Raw genomic sequence first — 17368 nt, 5'->3', positions numbered from 1 at the left:
TCATCACTGTTACACAGAAAACACTAGTAGTATATAAATGTACGTGTCTGCAGGTGTATATATGCATTGAGGTCTGGTTTCTTCTTTTTCAGTCATACATCATTTTTCTACAAAACAAAGAAGAATCAGAGCAATAAAAGAAATGGCCAGGATCTTGGTTCCTGGCGGCCAGCTGATGATTTATGTTTGGGCGATGGAACAAAAGCACCGGCACTTCGAGAAGCAAGATGTGCTCGTTCCCTGGAACAGAGCCTTCTGTTCCCAGCTCTTCTCAGAACCCAGGCAGTCGGGGAGAAGGCGGCAGTGTAGACAAGCCGAAGCCAGCCGACCCCACCAGCCTCCCTGCTCTGGGTGCAGCTGCCCCGTTGGTCGTGAGGAGAGGCGCGATTCAAAGCGAGCCCACAGCGTGGACCACTGCCTGCCTGGCACCTGCTGTGGAACTCTGTCTAAGGAAGGCGAGGGAGAAAATGGGCTTTATAACACACTGGGGAAATCATTTCGTTCCTGGTTTTTCTCCAGATCTTTGGATGAATCAACTCTGAGGAAGCAAATCGAAAGAGCGAGGCCCTCGAGAAACCAAGAAGGTTGGGCCAGCAGCACCATCTCCGTGCAGCCTTCCAGACACTCTGGTGGAGATTTAGGTCCCCAAGAGCTGTCATCAGCAAGAGAACAACATTTAGATGAAGACGTGTTTGGAGAAACTTCTTCCCCGGAAAACTTGGAGTGGCTGAGAGCAGCAGGCACGCTGGAGCATTTAAATGGAGACCATCAAGAAGAAATAAGGGGAACTGGAGACGGCTGTTTTCTGGCTAGCGCCAGCACCCATGAGGCTTGTATGGATGCAGGCAACCTAGAAGAAGGTAACGCTTCTCAAAGTAAAATATTGAGACGGCTTTCTGCAGTGGAATCCACAGATTCCATCCCAGATGACCCAATTTCCGTGGAAGGACAAGAGGCGGTCAATTTGGATTCCAGAGCCTTCATGCGCTACTACCACGTATTTCGAGAAGGAGAGCTCTCCGGCCTCCTGCAGGAGAACGTGTCCGAGCTCCATATTCTGAGCTCTGGAAATGATCATGGCAACTGGTGTATTATTGCAGAGAAAAAGGAAAATTTTGATTGATTGGGTCCTTTTAGACAACTTCTCCTAAAGATGAATGCTGTTTTCTTCACCTGGTTTGTTACGGTTACTCAGATTTGCACCCAGTTTTATTACTTTTTAAACCATTTATTTTGGTCTGTAGCAACTATGAAAAGATCATCTTTTTAATCTTTGGGTAAGCACAGCGCCCGACACCTAAAGCATTATTAGATAAAGGGTATTTGTGGTTAAATATTAATACAATAGATCTGAAGAAGCAATATAAGATATTTTCGTAGGGTTTCGATTTTTTTCCCCTGGAAAGATGAAGTTCTTGTAAGAATATGTTGTTTTCATTATTATATAGACATTGACTTTAAAAGATTCTGTTCCTAAATATACATTTAAAAAACAGCATTTTTATAAAGTAAAGGTATAATTTCTGCTCCTCCAGTATCATTTAGATCTCTGTGCAAGATTACAGGTAAACCTGTTCCATTGCACAGATGCTAATAGAACCAGGTGATAAATTCCTTTGTTGCCAAGACTTGGCTTCAGAAAAGTGAGAGTCTAGAAAAAGACAATAAGAGGCAATAATCCAAGAAGGGTTGCAAGGACTTTTTGGTGTAACCAGCATCCGTGCTTCAAGATTAGTAAACTATAAGGTTTTCATCGCTGCTCAGAAGAGTTTATTTTTAGAAGGTACCAGGGATTGAGCCAGGGACCTGGTACTGGAGAAGCAGGTGCTCCTCCCCTGAGAAGGCAGCAAGTGGGGAGAGGAGCAGCAGGTACTAGGAGTTGTTGCAAGTATCCAAATGGGGATTTTTACAACCTTATTAAAAGCATGACTATCCGGTGAAGGTAAGGCCAAGATGGACTCATGAGGCATTTTCATCTGGAGTGATGGTTTCCTTGTGAATTAAACGGATACTTAAGAAATGAGAACCTGGCGGAGGCACTGGCTGATTTGGGCTCTGAGGACAGATTATGAAGGTCCAGGATTTGGCCTTCGCCTAAGGACGAATGGGTTTGCTGTGCGTTTTAAAATAATACATGGAAAGCAACCATATTGTGTTAGGGATTTAGGCAGAATCAACTCCTGTCACTTCGAGGTTGAATTTCGGCTCCCTAATCGACGAATGAATAGGTCGGGCATCGCATGGTCACAGCATCTGCTTAGGTTTCACGGTGGGCCCGTTTACAGCTGTGTCCTGGTCCTGAAGTACAGGTATTATTAGGATGGATTAGAGAACTGGGGGCAGAAGACACTGGCCCAGGAAGATGGTCTCCAGTAGCTTTAATACGGAGAAAATTCACATTTTACAAAAGCCTTTCTACTTTCCAGACCACTGTAATCCTGGGTGGAAGCCCAAGTCTTGTTTTACTTTTCCACTAAAATTAACAGAAATCGTAAAGGATTTCATCTGCGTGTTTTTTCCCCTTCAGTGATTGTGCGCAAATATAAAATAATGATGCTACTTTCACAGCCACGTACAAGATTATTTTAAATGTGTATCTGAAAAATATTGCCGTTTTTAATTCTCTTTGGGTTTCAAAAGAAGATCGCGTCATCACCGTTTCAGTTGAAGGGGTTATCTAGTGGAAATGGTAGCTGTGATTGGTATTATTCAGTGCATTAGAGGAACAATGAGAAATGACATGGATGTGGAATATAAATTAAAAATTAATTTAGTGTGTCTTCCATTTCTTAAATTAGAACATTCAACCTGGAGTGGAAGTGATTTTCTTGGTGGAAGGGAGAGATTGTCGTAGTAGGAAATGCTCTTACACTAAGGGTTTGTGGCCTTTTTGGGTCGGCTCCCCGCTCCTCCCTCCGCCTCCCTACCCCCTACCTCCCCCACCCCCGCAGGTCAGTGTCACATGTATCTTTAAGCCCAGCCTTGCTGCCGGAAACCTGCATTTGGAGTCCTCTCTTTCTGGTGGTAGCCTACTATGTAAAGGTCGGTACATAGATTCAGTTTATAAGGCTGTGCTGTAAAAGCTTTTGAGGGAAACAGATGTGGCTCAAGCAATTGGGCTCCTGTCTACCATACAGGGGGTCTAGGGTTCGATGCCCAGGGCCTCCTGGTGAAGGCAAGCTGGCCCACATGGAGTGCCTGCCCACGCAGAGAGCTGGCACAGCAGGATGACACAACAAGAAACACAGAGGAGAGACAATAAGAGCTGTAGCAGAAAAGGGAGCTGAGGTGGCACAAGAGAGTAATCGCCTCTCTGCCACTCTGGAAGGTCCCAGAATCGCTTCCTGGAGCTGCCTAATGAGAAGACAAGGAGACACAGAAGAACACGCAGCGAATGGACACAGAGAGCAGACAACGGGGGGTGAGGGGGGCGGGAATAAATAAATCTTTGGGGAAAAAAATAGCTTTTGAGCTGGATTGTGAGAGCAACCTCTTAAACACACATGTACCCCACTGTGCATAAAAAAAGGTTTTCTGGAATACTTCTTGGGAGAAAAATATAACTTTGCAGGACTGTAGATACAACATCACCAATAATACAGACTTTAGTTCTTTATCTGCTGAGCTCAAGATTCTATGCCCACAGGTGGTATTTTGTACGCAAATATTTAACTCTGTGCTTGATAGCCTCTCTGAAGGTGTATGGATGTGAAAAACACCCTGAAAATTAACTTCTGCCTTTCGATTTAAAAAAAGCTATGGAAGAGCAAAACCAGTATAAAAACCCTGATATTTAAAATCATGTCCATCTTTAGGCTGGTGTTCTAAAAGGAGCACCAGTCATAAGGGATTGTAAACCTACACGGGTTACTTGTGAGCATTCAGTCAACCACCTTGCGTGGTCATAGAATTTACTGATCTTTCTTAAGTGATGTTAGAACTTGGGCTCCATCGTTATTCCTGGATCAAGCAGGGTCTTTGGGGTGCCTTCTCCGTATTTGCTATCATCATTGGAGGGTCCACTACCGGAAGTGGAGAGGAAGGCCGGGGGGGGGGTGCCTTGAGGGTCCCTCAACCTCCCCTGGCACATCAATGCCTCACAGGGCCATTTGAGGAATTCCATGTGGACAGCGAGATGATTTGGGGAAAGCGCATTAACTTTGCAAAGAATGCAATTCAAAATGACCTCCCAGTGGGTGTGCAAGTGACCTATTTAAATTGCTATTTTTAAAATTGTTGCTATAGTTATGAAATGACCTCAGCATGTCATGGTAACGAGCAAACCATCTGCACAACTCTCTTGGGATATCGTATTGGCTCGGTCCTCACTTCCTATCACACATCCCTGTTCAGAACAGTGCATCATTCTTGTTTCTAGGTTGGCCCTTCCATTTCCTTCCAACTTCTAGAGGTCAAGCATTCCTCTCCATTTAACTGACCATCAACTGAATGGGCAAACATTAGAGATAATCCAGAGAGAAAATGGCTAGAAACACTAATGTACTTGCATATTAATGCCACAAAAAGAATAAGCACTGGTGGATTTTTTTTAAGTATGTAAATGTGGAGAACAGGGGGTCTAGCCCATGTTTGTTGAACTTGCTGGGGGGAGGATACTTCTAAAAAGCACTGTGTGAGTGCCCAGTGCTGCCCAGTGGGAGGCAGGAAAAATGGGAGCTAATCACTGGCTAAACAGCTGTAGTCAAGGAGGAGCAAATTAGGGCACACCTGAGCTTCTCTCTCTTAATATATAAAAGATGTAAAATCATAACAATAGCAACTAACTTTCCTTAATAGCGAACACTATTATTTGTAATCCTTACTGCAGCCCTCTGGGGTGAGATTAATTATTGTCCCTATTTTGCAGAAAGAAATTAAATTGCCCAGGATCACACATGGAGCAAGGAGCAGGGCTGAGCTGGTTCCAAGCCCACGCTCTTTTTTTCCTTAATATTTTTTATTTATTTTTAAAATATACTTAGATTACATAAAATGTTACATAAGAAAATAAAAGGGATTCCCATATGCCCCACTCCCCACTCCATCCCCCTTTTCCCCACAGCAGCAACTTCTTTCATTAGTGTGGTGCATTCATTGCAATTGATGAACACATTTTGGAGCACTGCCACTAAGCGTGGATTATAGTTTACATGATAGTTTACCCTCTCGCCCACCTAATTCTGTAGGTTATGGCAGGATATATAATGGCCTGTATCTGTCATGGCAATGTCGTTCAGGAAATTTCCAAGTCCTGAAAATGCCCCCACATCACACCTCTTCCTCCCTCTCCCTGCCCTCAGCACGTCCAGTGACCACTGTCTCCGCATCAGTGATACAATTTCTTCCATGGCTGGAGTCACAATTAGTCTGTAGCGGCATGCCAGTAAGTCCACTCCAGTTCGTATTTCATTCCCCACGCCTGAGCATTCTGGGATGGTGATGCCCGCTCCACCTCTAATTGAGAGGGGCCTTTGATCCCGTATGTAAGCCCACCCTCTTCACGCCACATGCTCCCTGCCACGGGGTGCAGTAGGCAGGTGTCACAGCCTTTCAGGGTGAGCGGGCTCATCCCCTTTACGGAGGAGCTTTGCAAGGTTAGGCGGCGATTCCACAGGTAGACAAGGACTCGCTAGTAATCCCTTACATAGCACCCCCTCGTCGTTTATATTTTCATTTATAAGTTCATTGGGTTTGAAAAAGTATGTAGCTCTGGGTCACAATGTGCTCTTTGTTCATTCTCCTCCAACTCCTCAATTCTCTAAAAATTGTATTCTTGGTGTCCCATTTCACAGGTGAGAACACTGAGGTCCATTCAGATATTCCATTCATTCCCTTCGTTTCCTGAGCCCGGCTCTGTGCCAAACATGTACAGTATAAGGCAATGAATATTGAATGTGTCGATGGTGCACAAATTACCCGAATTCACTGACCTTAAAGGGCCAGGCTGGAGGGACATGTTTTATATTTGTGGTGTCCCTATGTTGTTTAGTTTGAAAAACGCAATATATACAACCACCTCTTGGAGAATCACAATGCCTATCAGCATATTGAATGTCTACCCTAAAGTAAGCCTGCACTTACTCTACCTGACTTGTCCTAGAAATATTCACATCCTCTAGCACAAATATGTTTTCTGTGGAACATATTTCAGAAAATCCTGTGTCCTGGAGAAGAAAATACAAACTCCTTAGCAGGACATGCAGGCCTTCCTGACTTGATTTTCAATTCTTTTTCGGCTTCCTCTCCTGCAGATCATCTTAATTGCGTGTGTGTGTCCTGCAAGCTGCTATTTTAAGCAAGGCTTTCATTAGAAATTACATAATGGCAGGTAATTATCACATCACCTAGATATATACTTGGATTTTTAAAATATCCCAAGTGTAATCCTTCTCCAAAGAAAAATGCATAAACAGGTTTTGTTTCATCAAGGGGCATGTGAGGTAAGTGTTACCACACACCCATCCAACAGATGGAAAAGCCCTGGGAGTGTGAGCATATTACAGAAGAACCCAAAAAGAATCCTCAGTTCCTCTCATCCCAATCGTAAATCCCAATGATGACTGTTGGTTTGAAATTATAAGCCCCATATTTGCAGTCTCAGTTATCTACTCCTTTATAAAGGAGTCTCACCAAACAAGGATTGAGTTTATATGCCAAAAGAAAGCTTGTGGCCTGGAGAGCAAAAGTACAGGAATCTAAAAGAGCTGACCGAAGAGAAAATGCTGTGAATTGTCCTATATTTGATGCGCCAGGGGTCCCACAGGGTGTGACCTATTAATGGGAATGGGAATCATTTCAGTCACAGCGCACGTACCATCCCCTCTGGCAGGTCTTTCCCAACTGTGCCCGAGTAATCACATTATCAGGCAGGAATTGGTGCTGTCACATAATCTAGTTGACAGGCTGCTGGACCGCTTGTGAGAGGCCATTTTCACGTTGGATCCCCCCTAGTAAAGCAATACGTATTTTGGCCTTCCTTCCATTAGGGCTGGGGAAAAATTTACCCCAACCCAATTCATTTTTAATTCAACCACATGGAACCACATGCTTTCTCCACATGGAAGATTTCTTTTTCTCTGGCTATTACTTCCACAGAGAAAAAGACTGTGGTAACTGCAGTTAATCTGCAGCCAGTGTAACTGAATCCTGAATTCCCTGAAAGAGTTTCAGTTACAGTTATGTTCACTCAGCAGGGAATGTGATTGAATGACAGACGTTTCTCTGGTGAGCTAATCATACCACTTCCATTAGATTTTCTATTAAGTTAGGTAGCGGAGAGACCCATTAGTAAAGGCTAGCTTTGTCACTATTTACACAGACCAGAAGCAATACTTACGACTCACTGACGTGGACCCACAGGAAATTTCTGGGACACTTTAAATATGTATGTGAAAGCCATCCCATTTTCTTTAGAATCGGATGCTCTCTTAAATGTGTCTCTACGTATGTAAATAGCTAGCGTTTGCTGTCGGTAGTGACCAAGGAAAAGTCTAGTGAAAATGTTAAGTAAGTAACTGCTATGGAAGTGTATTTTGTTGAGAATTTTTGTTTCAGGGAAATTTAAAGATAATTGTTAGATGTTATTGTGCCTCTTCTGGTGTTGTTGACACGTGGGCTACATGTATCAAAAGTGCAAAGACTCTTTATTTCTACAAGGGAAAGTTACTTTAGCTCTTCCCAGAGGAACCTAGCAATAGTTTTAAAAAGCACAAATTGATGTAAAATATCTGGACTGTTGTAATAATTTGAAGATACTTTATTTGTATTAACGATGATGGTCAGGATCTTTTTGTAGTGTTATTTAAAAACGCATAATTTGTATGCTTATGAAATGTATTAGAGTCTAAGTTACATATCAAAGTACTTAATTTAAGTGTTACTGGATAGAATCTTGCCTTGCATCTCCATTCTGAGCGTGATGGGACATGTGTTCTTATCTCCTGACAGCCAGTGCTCAGAATTCCAAACTATGGGGTAAGTTTGTATTTGAATACTAATATCTCTGTCTAAAAGAAGCCAAGTTAAGCATTTAATACTAGATTCTGTAGTGGGTTAATAAAGGAATGTTACTGACTGGAAAAGATATATTTTAAGATCAATAAAGATGTATTAGACTACCCACAACTGGGTGTGTGAAAATCTGGTACTGATGTTGAAAGAAGATTCTCTTCCACGGTGCTGGGGAAGTAGGCCCACGGGCTCCTCCTCTCACCTGCTCCCCTGCGGGTCGTCAAATCATCACCAGCGCCAGGAGTCGAAGAAAGGGGATGGGGGTGCCCAGCACTGCTGTGACCCTAACACAGCTTGGCGGGGCATCTGGCAGCAGGGTGGCACTTTACCTGCACCCCCATTCCCTGTGATGTAAGAGCTACTCCATCTCCCAGAGTGCCTGCTTGAGAGACGAAACGAAAAGTGCTAATGATAAAAGCATGAAACGTGGGAAACGGACTTTGGCCCAGTGGTTAGGGCGTCCGTCTACCATATGGGAGGTCCGCGGTTCAAACCCCGGGCCTCCTTGACCCATGTGGAGCTGGCCCATGCGCAGTGCTGATGCGCGCAAGGAGTGCCGTGCCACGCAAGGGTGTCCCCCGCGTAGGGGAGCCCCACGTGCAAGGAGTGCGCCCGTGAGGAGAGCCGCCCAGCGTGAAAAGAAAGAGCAGCCTGCCCAGGAATGGCGCCGCCCACACTTCCCGTGCCGCTGACGACAACAGAAGCGGACTAAGAAACAAGACGCAGCAAATAGACACCAAGAACAGACAACCAGGGGAGGGGGGGGAATTAAATAAATAAATAAATCTTTAAAAAAAAAAAAAAAAAAAAAAAAAAAAAAAAAGCATGAAACGTGCACTCTGCCAATCTTTTTGCAAAAATCCGAAATATTCTGATATTTGGCAGAAATATCTGTTTTAAAATACTGCTGAGGGAAGCAGATTTGGCTCAACTGGTAGAGTGTCCGCCTACCACATAGGAGGTCCGCGGTTCAAACCCCGGGCCTCCTGACCTGTGTGGAGCTGGCCCATGCGCAGTGCTGATGCGCGCAAGGAGTGCCGTGCCACGCAGGGGTGTCCCCCGCATAGGGGAGCCCCACACGCAAGGAGTGCGCCCCGTAAGGAGAGCCGCCCAGCGCGAAAGGAAGTGCAGCCTGCCCAGGAATGGCGCCGCACACATGGAGAGCTGACACAGCAAGTTGACGCAACAAAAAGAAACACAGATTCCCAGTGCCACTGACAAGAATGCAAGCGGACACAGAAGAACACAGTGAATGGACACAGAGAGCAGACAACTGGGGGGGGGGGGGTAGAAAAATAAGCCTCCTGGCAGCATGCACAGGTTGTTCCCTTGTGTCGCCCTCATGACAAAAATAAGCGTGGGGGCGGGACGGCAGTGACTAAGGCTCCTTGTGCCCAGCGCCTACCCCACAGGGTCGGGGTCTCCCCCCAGGAGCAGCCAGCACTCGGCTGCAGCCCGTGCCCAGGGCTGGGGCTGCTCTAAACGGGTGGCAGGGGCGCCTTTCACTACCACCAGCTCCCACCTGCCTTCCCCTCTGGCCAAGGGAGGGTGGGCTGCCCATGGCAGGGGGCAGGAGAGGTGGGCGAGGTGTCCCCCATGCGAGCCCCGGGCCGCGCCAGGCTCCTGCACACTCACCCTGTCCCGGGGTCCCTGCGCCAGCCCGGGGCCCGGGGATCCTACAGTGTCGTCCACGTGGAAACGGCTGGAAGAGTTAGGCAGCCACCAAAGCCGTGCAGCGCCCTAAAAAGAAAGGCCCGGGGGTTTACCTGCTGGAGAGCCCTGCATGCCTCCTGGAGGTGGGCTCTGCGAAGGGGGTAAAAGGCCGGGAAGTGGGGAGAAGTGGCTGCAGTTTGTCTGTCAGGGGCCTTGAACGGCTCCCTGATGAACTTGGACTTCACCGTCCAGTGCTCGGGAGCCCAAGAGGGGGCCGGTGCTCGAGAAAGATGACTGTGGAGCAGAGGGAGGGAGAGGGTGGGGAATGGGCAGGCTGGGGCTGGAGGGGTCTCTAGCCAGGGTACAGGAGACCAGAGCTGGGGCAGTAGGTCTAGAAATGACCATAGACACAGGCAGAGCTAGGGAGAAGGAGCTAGGATCTGGGGAGAAGAAAAGGGGGGAAATGGCTCCCAAGTTCACGTCCGGCTGCCGGGAGGATGTGATGCCCCCCCAAACAATGAGCTCCCCGAAGGCAAGGCTCACGAAGGAAACGTGGAGCTGGGTTGCCCTCTTCTGGGCAGTGAAAGCCCACCCTGGACTTGGAGTCACGCCCGAAGCCCAGTGCCGGGGAAGCAGCAAGGTGGCACCCACGTGCTGACGAGGCCAACCTGCCGGCAGAGAGCAGGTACCACGTACTATGCCAGATCTCGTGGTTTCCTGGTAATGAAATAGAATTTCCTTAATCTGTGGAAGAAGAACGAAGAAGGCACCTGTTTGGGGAATACCAGTATGTTCTAGTTGGTGATCTTCAGCTGCAGATGCCATACAGGAACGCCTCAGGCTCTGCATGGTTGAGATCAGGAGGGTTCTGACCATTTCTAAATGTCACATGTGCCATTTGGCAAAGAAAACGGTAGGAGGGAAGCGGACTTGGCTCAATGGATAGGGCGTCCGCCTACCACATGGGAGGTCCAAGGTTCAAACCCCGGGCCTCCTGACCCGTGTGGAGCTGGCCCATGCGCAGTGCTGATGCATGCAAGGATTGCCCTGCCACGCAGGGGTGTCCCTGCATAGGGGAGCCCCACGCGCAACGAGTGCGCCCCATAAGGAGAGCCTCCCCACGTGAAAAAAGTGCAGCCCGCCCAGGAGTGGTGCTGCACACAGCAAGATGATCCATCAAAAAGAGACACAGATTCCCAGTGATGCCAGATAATGCAAGCAGATGCAGAGCACACAGCAAATGGACACAGAGAGCAGACAACAGGGGGAAAGGGGAGAGAAATAAATAAATCTTTAAAAAAAAATAACAAGCAAAGTAACTTAAGGTTTTATGACATTTCCTTTTTTTCTTTCTATTTGCAATGAGAAAGCCATTAAAGTTCTGTATTGGTTTTAAAAAGAAGACCAAATGCCAAAGGGAAAGTAGAGACATCAAGCATTTGTATAGTCACCCAGACACGGTCCATATTTTTAATTTACATCACACAGGTGTTGTGGTGCTTTGAAGCCAAGTGCACCCCCTGAAAAACACGTTCTTAAGGTTAACCCAGTCCTGCGGGTGTGGACCCTTTGTAAGCAGGGCCTTTTGTTGGGGTGGGTCTCGATCCTGCTAGGGGAGCCCCTTAAATGAGAATGACGTGGAGTCAGGAGGAGATCCATTGAGGCCAGAAGCTGAGGTCAATGAAGCTGGAAGAGAAGGAAGCGACGCCACCACGAGTCGCGCCATGGGGCAGAGGCACCCAGAATCACCAGCGGCCCGTCTCCGGAAGAAAGCGTCGGCCTGACGACGCCTTGATTTGGACATTTTCCAGGACTCCAACCGAAAGCAAAAAAAATTCCATTGTTTAAGAAAAACTGTTGCATCGTATCTGCTTTTCAGGAAACTAAACCAAGCCTCTTTCCTGGTAGCAAATCCAAGGAGGAGTGGCCCAGTGGTGGTGGGCGGGGCAGGCGCGGCCAAGCTGGGACTTGATGCCACTGGTTGTCACTGTCACCCCCTCACGCTGCCGTCCTGCTGTCCCAGAGCACCCTCATCAGGCGTAAACTACAGGCCGAACTTCCTGGAAGTCACCTTAGCTTCAGGGAAGCAGCTTTCCAGAACTCGACTCTCTCTCAGGCCCACCTTTATAATCTGTGTTAATTCAACAGCTAAAGGAAATTCCCAAAGCTGCCTTCGGAGCTGAACACGGCCTCCCCATGTGCAGCCCAAGCACCGCGGCCCCGCGGCTGTCAGGGTCACCTGAAACGCCCTCTGGGGCACTCTGCTCAAAGCACTTCTCAGACCTCACTGCAGGTTAGAACACCTGGTTGTTGTTTTCAGTCTGTGCCTAAGAAGGATCTACTGGAAACCGGCTCGTTGCGCGCTTCAGCCTCCACGTGGGTTCTAACGTGCAGCTGCAGCCGGGCACCGCGGCTCACCGGGAGGGAGCGAAGGCTCCCCTGCTAGCGTGGGCGCCTCCTCAGCAGGTCACTGCTCCCCCCTCATCCCTTACCCCATTCTCAGCTCACACCCGTCAGTCCGACCCTGGGACATCCAGGTGCTTCCTGGAGACACCCTGTCCGTTCATGCCTCGAGGGTTTGCAATTGCTCCACTGGTCCAGGGCTTCTCCGCTCGAGGGGGAGCCACAAGCCAGCGGCATCAAGATTGTGTGGAGCCCAGACCCACGGGAACATCTGCATTTCAGCACAATCCCCAGGTGAATAAAGTTTGAGATACACTCTTGACCAGGAGTTCTTCACCAGGGGTCCGTGGACCCCCAAGGGGACTGTGGAAAGATTTCAGGGGGTCCGTGAGCTTGATTTGAAAATTCAAAAAAAAGCATTACTCTTGTGGACAGGTTGGGGTGGGTGTGATTTGTTTATGAAATGATACACTATGTAGTGTGGACTTAGTCAGGGGTCCATGGTTTCCACCTGACTGGCAAAGGAGTCCGTGGAACAAAAAGATTAAGAACCCCTGCTCTAGACTCTCCCACCTTGCATCTCTGGAGAATTCACCCTCAGTGCTTCAATCCTGAAGTCAAGTAACTCTTCTATGAGGCTTTTCTGAGGTAGATTGAATTATGTACCCCAATGTAGACGAAATCTACATTCCTGTAGGTGGGAATCCATTGCAAATAGGACCTCAGGAAGATGTTATTTTCAGTTATGGTGTGGCCCAACTAAATGAGAGTGACTTTTAATCCGTATTACTTGAGCCCTTATAAAGAGAAGAAACTAGAAGCTAGAGGTTAGAGAAGGCCACACAGGAAGAAGCCAGAGGTCAGTGGAAACTGGAAGAGCCAACAAAGGGAGAGGGCGTACCATGTGATGAAAGACAGCGATGCAAGCCGAGGAAACTCAAGGACTGCCGCAGCCAGCACGGGAGTGCCACAGATGCCACCTCTAATCTCTTGATTTTGGACTTCGAAGCTCAAAACTTTGAGCCCATAAATTCTACTGTTTAAGCCAACCCATTATCTGGTATTTGTCATAGCAGCCTGGCAAACAAAGGCGGTTCTCCAACCTCACCTTCTTCACTCTTAACCCTCCCCTGAATGAAATTAATCCCTCTCTCCTTTATGCTACCACTTTCGTAGTACCTGAGAACTAAAGCCAACGTAATTTCCTGGGCCTGTGTTAAGTGATGTGAGGACCAAGCAGAGTGGATGTGGCTGAAGCAGTCAAGCTCCTACATGGGAGGTCCCAGGTTCAGTTTCCAGGGCCTCCCAAAGAAGACACACAACCAACCAACAGACAATGGGAAAAATAAAACCAGCCAGCAGAGAATGAGAAAAAAAAAACAACGAGCAGACAACAAGAAACAACAACGAGCAGACAATGAACCAAAACAAAACCAGCAGGGAGCAGATGTGGCTCCAGCAGTCGAGCCCCTGCCCTCACATGGAAGGTCCTGTGTTCAGTTCCTGGTACTTCCTAAAGAAAAACCAGACAGACATCGAATAGACAAAGAGCAAAACAACGAGCAAGCAGACGAGGGAGCCATCTCGTGGGGGGGCGGTAATGACATTAGGACCAAACAAAAGTCGCCTCCGTGCTTGCTTTGGGACGAGAAGGCTGTTAACCAAACAAGCACCTTTCATCAAGACTCAAAGCCTGGGCATCAAGACTAGCTCTAAGACCCACCCTCTCAGCACCCACGAATCAGGGTCGAAACCCTGCCCAGGCGCAGTCCTGCCCTGCAAGACTCACCTCCGTGCCACCCAGCCTGGGCCTGACGCAATAGGAATGCCTGCCCTTAATTTTCTCTTTAGAGATACTGTGAAGACTATCAGGCGATATTCTCCCTCACTGCAGCAGGTCTTTGTTCAGTCACCACGTTTTCCTGGTGGCCTTTTAGTCAACGGTCAGCACACCCAGCACAGAATATTGCCGTTATCCTGGTGCTGGTATCCCCCCACGACCATGCCACTGCCCCCGTCCTCGGTTCATACCCACCCATGCCCCTCCTGCACCCTCTTTGGGGGTCTCGCCTAAGCCAAAGCAAGGATCACCAAAGGGAGTCTTGGAAAGCAACCTAAGGGAAGGGACACCTCTGTAGCCCCGTGTCACAAAGGAGCAGTAGAGAGTGGTCGGATTGTCCCATACCTGTTCCACCCTGAGGCCAGACCCACGAGAGGCCCCTTTCCTTACCCCCTTCTTCCTGCAGGCTTCATGTCCCAACCACGACCACCACCACCAACCACCGTAACCACTTAGAAAGGCGCACACACACACACACACGCACACACGCGCGCACACGGTGCAAGAACTGAGGGCCCGGGAGTGGTTGAGAAGAGACAGGGGTCCAAAGGGGAACGCTTTCCTACCGTTCAGCCTCCCCCTCTCCCGTCACTCCCCACCCCCACTCTCCCTTGAGGAGCGGAGGACAACTGAATGCAGTCCAGCAGAGAAGCCACATTCAAGCCCAGGCACAGCTCTGGAGGTCTGGTATGTGACACACAGCTTGACCCAACATTCTGTATATTCCTCATGTTCTTAGAAATGTATTACTTGCACTTAATCACCTAATTGTTCTTATACATGTATGTCTGTGCATGTGTGTATGAGGGTACCAGTTTGCCTGTCTTTGCGTGATAGTTTCCATCCTTCCAATGTAGCATCTCTCTTGGTAGTTTCTTAACAGCCACCAAAGACAAAGAAAACCTACAAAGAAATGAGATAATAAAGACAAAACTTCTGGACTAGGCTGGAAGAAAAGAAGCAAGCATAAAGGCAAATCACTCCACATTGCCATTATATTAAGAGGAAGAAACTCTGTGTGGATTTGTCTGAAATGTTCTTTATAATCCACGTGGGAAAAACTGTAAGTTAAATGCTCACTCCGGATCTATTGGTTATCTGCTGCCACATGCCAAATTATTCCCAAATGCTGTGGCTTAAGGCGACCAGCACTTCTCATCCCGCGCAGTGCCTGAAGGTTAGGAGGCAGTAAGAGCCCAGCCTCTCCCGAGGCTCCAGTCGAGACGGGGGCCAGAGCGCGTCTGCACGAGGACCCATGTCCCAGACGCTCCCCAGGTGGCTGCTGACAGAGGCCTCGGGTCCTCATTGGCTGCTGGTCAAAGGTGGACCTCTCTGCCAAATACACTTCCCCACGTTCCCTTTTTTTTTTTTTAAAGATTTATTTATTTTATTTCTCTCCCCTTCCCCACCCCCCCCCCCCGCCCCTTTGTCTGTTCTCTGTGTCCATTTGCTGCGTGTTCTTCTTTTGTCCACTTCTGTTGTTGTCAGCGGCACGGGAATCTGTGTTTCTTTTTGTCGCATCATCTTGCTGTGTCAGCTCTCCATGTGTGCGGCGTCATTCCTGGGCAGGCTGCACTTTTTTCGCACAGGGCAACTCTCCTTACGGGGCGCACTCCTTGTGTGTGGGGCTCCCCTACGCGGGGGACACCCCTGCGTGGCAGGGCACTCCTTGCGCGCATCAGCACTGCACGTGGGCCAGCTCCACACGGGTCAAGGAGGCCCGGGGTTTGAACCACAGACCTCCCATGTGGTAGACGGATGCCCTAGCCACTGGGCCAAGTCCACTTCCCCCCACTTTCTCTTTATCCCCAGCTCTTGAAAGGTACTTGAATCATTCCACCATAGGCCCGTATTTCATTAATAAATTGAAAATGCATCAAACTTATAAATTAAATTTAAAGTGCACATGGACATACGAAAGGCTCCAAGAAGTCCAGCGCTGGGTCACAGAAGCCCATGTCACTTGACTCAGCCCGGTTTGGCCTGGAAGCCTTGTTTCTATGCACACCCTGCTGGGCATATCTTCAAAGGAAGGCCCGAACCAGCTGACCCAGTAAAAGCAGGTGAAGAGCTGCAGTGCTGTGCAGGGACCCCCGATGGCCCTGCCACCGTGCTGCGGGACCTCGGCCCCAGCCACCTGTCACCAGTGTCTGGGGCAGGCACTGCCCTTGGGTGTGCTTCCCTCCAGCCCTCCTCACTCTTCGGTTCCAGGGAAGAGGCTTGTGAAAGTGCCACCCAGTCCAGGCACCCCGTTAGTGCTTCTTCAAAAGCAGCGAGTCCCCTTGACTCCCTGAAAAACTTATCTTTCAAAATCACTTCTGGAAAGTAGATTTGGCTCAACTGATGGAGCGTCCACCTACCACATGGGAGGTCCAGGGTTCAAACCCCGGGCCTCCTTGACCCGTGTGGAGCTGGCCCATGCGCAGTGCTGATGCGCGCAAGGAGTGCCATGCCACGCAGGGGTGTCCCCCGCGTAGGGGAGCCCCATGTGCAAGGAGTGCGTCCTGTAAGGAGAGCCACCCCTCATGAACAAAGTGCAGCCTGCCCAGGAGTGGGGCCGCATACATGGGGAGCTGACACAACAAGATGACGCAACAAAAAGAAACAAAGATTCCTGGTGCCGCTGACAAGAATACAAGCGGACACAGAAGAACACACAGCGAATGGACACAGAGTGCAGAAAACTGGGGGGAGAGGGGAGGGGAGAGAAATTTTTAAAAATAAAATAAATCTTTAAAAAATAATAACAACAAATCTTTAAAAAAATCACTTATCTGGGAACATGGAGCTCAAGCAGTTGAGCGCCTACTTCCCATGTAAGAGTTCCTGGGTTCAATCTCTGGTAGCTCCTAAAAACAAAACAAAACAAAAAACCGACTCTCATTGGGGAGCAGATGCAGCTCAATGGCTGGGCACCTGCTTCCCATGTACGAGGTCTTGGTTCAATTCCCATAACTCCTAAAAAAATGATTTCTCTAACAATAGCCCGTGACAGCACCTTTATGAGTATGTGAAAAATATCAAAATAGCTCTGAATGTGGCTTTGAACACATATTGTGAGGAGCTGGCAAATTACACTGTGCTCTACGCTGTAAATAAGGTTATGATGAATTATAGCGACAAAAATAGTCTCTCTTACTCATTTCTCTTTCATCTTCTTTGCTGGTTTGGAAAGATGAAGAGCAGGGTTTGGTAGATTCCTTACCTGTACCATGAGCACAACAATGTTCATCTTGTAGTTTTGAAACCCAGACCTTTCAGAAGACTACATAAAAAAGCAAATGAGTATAAAGTGTCTAAAATAATACCAGAGACATAGCAGTACCAAGAAATACAGCCATTGGTGTACTTTCCATACTTCTTGCTCGCATTAAACCTTGGAAGACAGAAAGAACCTGAGCTCTGAAGGCGCACAGTCTCCGAGAGGAGATGAGAGAATTGCGGTGTTTGGAGTTGGTTTGA

At 48.2% G+C, this 17368-nt stretch overlaps 1 protein-coding gene across 9 annotated transcripts in view; it reads left to right on the top strand.

The window, feature by feature from the left end:
- The window catches only part of TRMT9B (tRNA methyltransferase 9B (putative)), an 83012-nt gene extending 74888 nt beyond the window's left edge, over positions 1-8124 (top strand). For all 9 annotated transcript variants that reach the window (XM_004476247.4, XM_004476253.4, XM_004476252.4 and 6 more), the window contains one exon: positions 93-8124. In XM_004476247.4, coding sequence (XP_004476304.2) covers positions 93-1123 — 1031 coding nt within the window. In that variant the 3' untranslated portion in view covers positions 1124-8124. The remainder of the gene's footprint in view (positions 1-92) is intronic.
- Positions 8125-17368: the final 9244 nt, after the last annotated feature.

The sequence above is a fragment of the Dasypus novemcinctus genome, chromosome 29, assembly GCF_030445035.2.
Source record: "Dasypus novemcinctus isolate mDasNov1 chromosome 29, mDasNov1.1.hap2, whole genome shotgun sequence".
In the NCBI taxonomy this organism is placed as follows: domain Eukaryota; kingdom Metazoa; phylum Chordata; class Mammalia; order Cingulata; family Dasypodidae; genus Dasypus; species Dasypus novemcinctus.
This window is presented reverse-complemented; position numbering and strand designations above follow the sequence as displayed.